At 48.5% G+C, this 7,148-nt stretch overlaps 1 protein-coding gene across 1 annotated transcript in view; it reads right to left on the reverse strand.

The window, feature by feature from the left end:
• The window catches only part of SLC35G1 (solute carrier family 35 member G1), a 209,947-nt gene extending 203,053 nt beyond the window's left edge, over window positions 1–6,894 (reverse strand). Inside the window, exon 1 of the mRNA XM_078643389.1 lies at window positions 6,476–6,894. Coding sequence (XP_078499515.1) covers window positions 6,476–6,725 — 250 coding nt within the window. The 5' untranslated portion in view covers window positions 6,726–6,894. The remainder of the gene's footprint in view (window positions 1–6,475) is intronic.
• Between the last annotated feature and the right edge of the window lie 254 nt (window positions 6,895–7,148).

Consider the following 7,148-nt stretch of genomic DNA (forward strand, 5'->3'; position numbering starts at 1 on the left):
CTCCGCGACCTCAAAGCGGCGTTCAACACAGTCTCTCACCGCACCCTAATACGCAGACTCCACGACGCAGGGATCCAAGACAAGGCCCTCGACTGGATCCGCTCCTTCTTTTCTGGCAGAACGCAGCGGGTCAGACTCCCCCCTTTCCTCTCGGACCCTACACCTACCACCTGCGGAGTCCCCCAAGGGTCCTCCCTCAGCCCTACGCTCTTCAACGTCTACATGGCTTAGCTAGTCCCCATCGTCAGAACCTACGGACTCAACATTGTGTCATACGTAGACGACACCCAACTCATCCTCTCCCTATCCAACAAACCCAACACCTCCAGACACACCTTTAGAGACATGGAAGCCGTCGCCAAATGGATGAAAAACAGCTGCCTACAACTAAACACCAACAAAATGGAAGTACTCATCATGGGCCTAAATCCAGATGCCTGGAATGACACCTAATGGCCCCCCGCCCTCGGAAGCCCGCCCACCCCCACGGAATAAGCACGCAACCTGGGAATCATCCTGGACTCAGAGCTAAAAAGGGACCGCCAGATCAACTCCGTCTCATCCTCCTGCTTCCACACCCTCCGCCTCCTACGTAAGACCTTGAAATGGATCCCCCTCAAACACAGAAAGACCGTCACTCACGCCCTGGTCACCAGCAGGCTCGACTACGGCAACGCACTCTATGCCGTAATAAACAAAAACCTCACCCGCAAGCTACAGAACATCCAAAACGCCACCGCAAGACTGGTCCTCAACCTGCCAAGACACTGCCACATCTCCGAGCACCTGCGCACACTCCTCTGGCTCCCTATCGAAGCTAGAGTCACCTTCAAGATGCTAACCCTCACTCACAAGGCCCTCCTCGACACAGGACCAGCATACCTGAACAGCCGGCTGAAATTCCACGCACCCCAAAGGTCCCTACGATCAGCCCAGCTCTCCTATGCCGTGGTCCCCCGCAACAGAAAGACCAGATCAGGAGGCCGCTCCTCCTTCCGTGCGGCCAGAGCCTGGAACGACATTCACATTCAGCTCCACCTCAGACAGATAACATCACTCCCCATCTTCGCAAGAAACCTCAAAACCTGGCTTTTGACAGACCCCCTCCTTGATGGACTGGAACCTGAGAACCACCCCCACACCCCCCAGCGCCTTGAGACCCTTACGGGTGAGTAGTCGCGCTTAACAAACACCTGATTTGATTTGATTTGATAAGCACTCACAGACTTGTTTCGTCAGTTACCTAGTTGACATTCTACTTCTGGTAAACTATGGGTTCATGTATAACATGACATATCCACCCCGATTAAGGCAAACAACAAAGGAAGGATACATAGTGGATCCAGCATCATAAGCGCTGGGAGTAGGGGGCTGGTGGGGGGGGGGAGAGTACAGAACCCCCAAAATAATCATGCTGGCCTGCTGAAAGACAATGAACGATGTAGATGTCTTACATTTTCCTTTCACTTGCCACATGTGTTCAAAGACAGAGGTCTAATGTTAGACTCAGACTTCTGACAAATCCCTGCTTATTCCTTTCACATGGCGACTGAGGATTACTTTTCTTTCTCTGACCACAATTTTGTAGGATTTTGGATGTCTATTCTCCCACAACAAAATTGAAATACCTTTAAATGAACTGCAGATTACACGTCCTGATTTTGAGAAATAGTTCAGTGGATAATGCGCTGGCTGGCAACATGTGGATGAGACCTAGCTAGCATAAATGTAAATCTTTGCAGGGCTCGTCAACCTTCCATTGTTGGTATCAGGGCATACGTCCTAAAAAAAAAAGTGGGGGACTAACCTAGTTAGGCAATATGCAAGTGACATCACGGCGCACAACATCACGGCACGCAACACCAGCGTGCAATATCATGGCGCATGACATCACGGTGCACGACATTACAGCACATGACATCACACATGGCATCAAAGGAATTAAAATCATAGAAAGTGGCATCACAAGCCATGACGTTACAGGAAGTGGCATCACAAGAAGTAACATCAGATCTAAAGCCCTCACATATATGTTTAGCAGGTCTATCATGTGTATGTTTGAGAGCATTGTGAGGATAATAGCACAGTGAGCTATGGAAGATGATAGGTGACTTCTACACCCTGCAAGGGGAACACCCATTACGACGCGGTGTTTACACCGCACTACCATTACAACAATGGTTTTACAACGCAAGTCGTTACCACGACTTGCGCTGGAGGGCGCTCTAGGCTAAGGAATAGTAGATTTACTATTCCAACACCTTCCCTTCTGTACGTAGGCTGGTGTTGGAATAGTAAATCTTACTATTCCTAAGTCCAGCACCCTACAGTGCAAGTCGTGGTAACGACGTGCGTTGTATACCAGCGTTGTAATGGTAGTGTGGTGTAAACACCACGTTGTATTGACATACAACCCCCTGCAATCCCCAGGTTTATGTAACTTATCCTGTACATTCATTTACACACATATAATTTATTGTACATGTAATATGCACGCGTTGATGTAAAGCGCTCTGACACCCTGCATTGGAATGAGTAGGGCTATACAAGAAAAAATAGTGGTACTTAAATATTTCAACGCCTCCTCAGTGGAAGGAAGCTCTATATAAATGCAATTTGTTTTGTTAAATACTGGGAAAGACCAACCCATCTGATATTCTTACAGTGCATGCATATCTCCTAAACAGAGACTGAACAAAGTCAAAAGCTCCCTCTCTTAAGTATGTGTGAAGTGCTAACTTGGTGTGAGCCTTTGTTTCCCCTACTCTTCATTTGCATCAGGTGTGAGGCTTCTGGCTGCACCCAGCCAAGAGACCTCAATAAAAGGAGGCATGATGACCCCTCAAATTCGGCCTTTGTTATGGGCCCAGCAGGAGTCTTGAATAAGAAAGTCTCATCCTATCCACGCCTGCACGTTGTTGCTTGTTGCAGAAGGAAAGCAGACAACATGCAGGCACTGCTGAAAGTGTCCCGGTGTTTGGAAAGTACATTGGTAAGAGTTCAGCACATTATTCAGTGGGCCCAAATTCTTGGTAGGGTGGACGGTGTTCACCCTGTGAAAAAAGTGGGTGGACGCCGTCCACCCGCGTGTATCCCCGACTCGTGCCCTGGTTAGAATGTTGATAAAACCAATGACCATGGGTTGGATGGTGACCTAAAAAAGTGCCCAAAAACGATTTTTTTGTACTGCATGCTACAAAAAATGGCCACCAGTATAACTGCACGCGCACACCTGCAAATATGCAGCTATGATGATTCCATACCTATCATCACGTATAAATTATCCACTTTTTAGCTGAACTAGAACTTTCACGCCTGGGTCGGTCAGCTCGTGAAGCGACACTGCAGAGTGCAACAGGGAGTCTCCTGTTCCACCGCGTAGTCTTCTGGTGTGTACTTGTGTCCAGTGGGGCTGCCTTTGGTTAATTACCTCCTACAACTGCACACAATAATGAGATCATTATAATAGCATCTGCTCACTAAATGTCTGTCACTGAATGACAGGCCTGATGAATATTAATTAATGAGGTGGATATTTGCGACCCAAATGTGATTGGCTACGAACACAAAGATTGTGGTCTGCAAGGACCAGCAAACTGCTAGCCCCGTGTTTGAATTGCTGAATGGAAAACACTTTTTAAAGCAGCCTGCGTTTCTTAAAGGAAAAGGGGTTGCTTTAAAAATTAAAAGGTTTGTAGTTTGCAAAGACATCATACGGAGCATGCATTATTCCCCTAGATCACTGCCTATGCCCCATAGGACTGGCCGACACAATTCCCAAAGGGGAAGGTGCCCAACGGAGACAGCTCTCCTTTTGGGAGTCAGTTACAAACTCATTTGGGGCGCCAGTAACTTTCCAATAGTTTGCGAACGCACCTGTGGTCCAAACCATTGATAGATACATCATCACATAACATTAATACATTGCATCAAAGTTTGTATGTAATTTGGAAGGCATTTCCCTTTCATGTCCGTCCCTAATTGCAATTTGGAATGCATCACAAAATCCCTTTTCTGATTCAAAAAGGCTTTTACGAATTGCAAAAGCATTTAAGTACATTGTAAAAAAAATATTTTGTAGTCACAAAGGCCCATATGTAGGAAATACGCGTTTTGCGATTCTCAAATTGCGATTTTTAGGGAATCACAATTAGAGAATCGCAAAACGCAATGTATGTAGGATTTGCTAAATATTTTGCGAATCCTACATATTCCTTATTTGCGAATCGCAAATTGAGACTTGCAAATAAGGAATACCTTCCCATTCATTCCTATGGGCTAGAAGGCCCATAGGAATGAATGGGAAGTCATTCTCAATTTGCAATTCCCAATTAGAGAATCGCAAATTGAGAATACAATTTCAAGGTTGCAAGGGTGTGAATAGGACACCCTATTGCACCCCTGAAATAAGCATGTGTGCACACGTGGCGCACATGCATGCCTAAGGCATGTATGTGCGCCACATGGCACTTTGGAAAAAAATGCAAAAAAGTGAATTTTTCAGAGAAATCGCAAATTACCACCAACCTAAAGTTGGTGGTAATTTGCGATTCCTTAAGCCAAAATCGCACAACTTGTGTGCTTCCTACATTGCATTTAAGGAATCGCAATTTGGGATTCCTTAAATGCATTTCTAAAATAGGGTATTGCAAATTTTGCGATTCCTTATTTTGCGAGTGGGTTTTTGTGTGCTACATTGCACATTGCCTAAGTTGCGATCGCAAACGCTCAAATTCTGCGAATTTCAGCGTTTGCGATCGCAATTTGGCTTCATACATATGGCCCAAAGACTGTGATTTTGCGAATCGTAGGGTTTGTGCCTGAAAAATGGTTCTTTATCTCTAGCCCTTAGTATTGTTATTTTCCTTTTTTTCTGCAAACACTATAATCCAGCATTTCACTGACAGTTTTTAATAAACAGTCCCACACAAACATCTTACTGAAATAAAAATAATAAAAAAATAAAAAAAAATACACAGTGGGTAACTAGTACAATGCTCCTGCATCACAATCTCGGGGTTCTGGTGATATTTACTAACAGTGTGACCTTTGGGCTCATGGTTTATGATGTCACAAAAACCATTTGATAGCAATATTGGCTTATGTTAGACGCCCAAGCCCCCCCTCCCCCTATTAGGTATCTTTCTATATGTTTTCTCGATGTTATTTATTACCTGTATTGCTTTATTTGTAGAACTTTGCATTATGTTTTATTACCATTTTTTCTACAGTTACAAGTTAGGAATTGGTTAGATATATTTTACTATGTTTTGTATTTACATTGTATGCACTTTATTTCCACATAGAACAGTATGGCGCACAGGAAGGGCTGACGGTGGGCACACGACTGCCTGTCAGAGGCACAGGTAGGAGAAGGGTTCAACAGACTGGCACACCCACAGAAGGAAAGGTTGCTGAAACTAGCAGCAACATAGGAGGAGCTGGCACAAACACTGGACTCTGTGGGCACAAGAGGTGCCAACACAAGCGCCGCCGGCCTGAAGTGACACAGGATGGACTAGAGACCTCTGGAAATGGCGTCACGAATGCACGAGGCGGAGGGTCCAACCAAAGGAGAGGGTGGCAGGCGCGCGAGGGGGTGACAGGAGTTCACGTGGGGTATTGCAGGGTGACGGGAGGGAGCTGCCGAAGGTTGGCGCTTTGATTATAAGGGATGGCAAGCGCCCAGGAGGAGTGCCAGCAAACGCGTAGGAAACGAGTCCTGCGGGAAGGTTGCCACTTGCCAGAGGATGGTGGCCGCGAGGCGTTAGGAGCACAACCGAGACTGGCAGGGGAAAGGTGGGAGGGGGTGTTGCGGCGATATTGTCACAGTCATAAAGACAGGAGGGACTGTCGACTACAGGAAAGTTTGGGCGAGAACTGGCAGGGCGGGCAGGGGGGCAGACGGAGTAGGCGAGGGGTTGGCAAGGGCATGGGAGAGAGAGGCACGGGCGAAGCCGCCGCGGGCACCACGGGATGCGCTTTCGTGGATACTAGAGTAGCTGACAGGGGCAGAGGATGCGCTGGCTGGCGGGAGCGCGTTAAGCACAAACACAGGGGACCGGCATTGGCACGAGGTTGACACGAGCCCGGGACTGGTACTGTCAGAACAGGAGTGCGCTGGTGCCAGGTCTCCAACGGGGAGGAATGTGTTTAGAATGTATGGGTTTAGGCTGCCAATGCGTGGGTTGGTGCCACTCCGTCCACGAAAGCCGCGTGTCCTCTTAGGACGGTGACTTTGCAGAAAGTGCTTCTGATGATGCTGACTCTACACAGATAGCCAGCCGCCAGAGCGCCCCCAGTGGCCGGGCTGCGCTGGTGCAGGCTGCTGAGTCAAACTAACCCATAGCGGGTGCTGCCATGGAGCCTGGCCCCGCTCCTGCTCTTTTGTCAGAGAAACGCGCATCCCTACCAGGATGACATTCAGTTTGGCATGCCCATTCCCTGCTCTACAGTCACACACTCACTGACTCACCAGCTCCCTGCGTCCTTCCCCTGCGGTCACAGCAGCAGCTCCAGCCGCCGGCGGCCTCGGCGACCCCTGGTGGCACACTTTCCGGCAGCACCAGCACCAGCTCTGCCCCTCCGGACTCCCGGCGCTGCCAGGAGGAACCGGGAGCCTGCCCGTCGCCAGAGCTCTTCCTTCTGGCCGCCGCCCTTGGAGTGATCTCAGCCGCGGCTCGGTCCGCCTCCCCGCTGTCCTCCCAAGCCTGGTCCGTGCCCATGTTGCTGCTGCCTGGCAGCTCTGTCAGTGACGCACGAGCAGCCCCGGCACCGGCTTACGTTACAGCAGCGGCCGCACTGAGCGCCAGACGGCAGACAGCAGAGTGAGCAACAGGCCAGGGGGAGAGCCCAACTCCCTAGGCCGCCCCTCCCGCCCCTGGAGACAGCTCCAACTTTACAGGTATCACCTCCAGCTCGCAGGTAGCGCCGCCTCACCTTTCGTGGAAAAAACATACTGGCCATCTGTTGATTATTTCTATTGTGGACCAGCCAAGAGCTGGCAGCTGTAAAAAAAAATGGTGTACATTTTTTTCAAATTTTATGTAGCTTGGCAATTATCCCTCTGTTTGCTTTAATACTCATTTTGAACAAATGAGACAGCTTTCAGATACTTTTAACCGATTTCTTTATATATTTGAACATTA

Source organism: Lissotriton helveticus, chromosome 5_1 (assembly GCF_964261635.1).
Source record: "Lissotriton helveticus chromosome 5_1, aLisHel1.1, whole genome shotgun sequence".
NCBI lineage: Eukaryota > Metazoa > Chordata > Amphibia > Caudata > Salamandridae > Lissotriton > Lissotriton helveticus.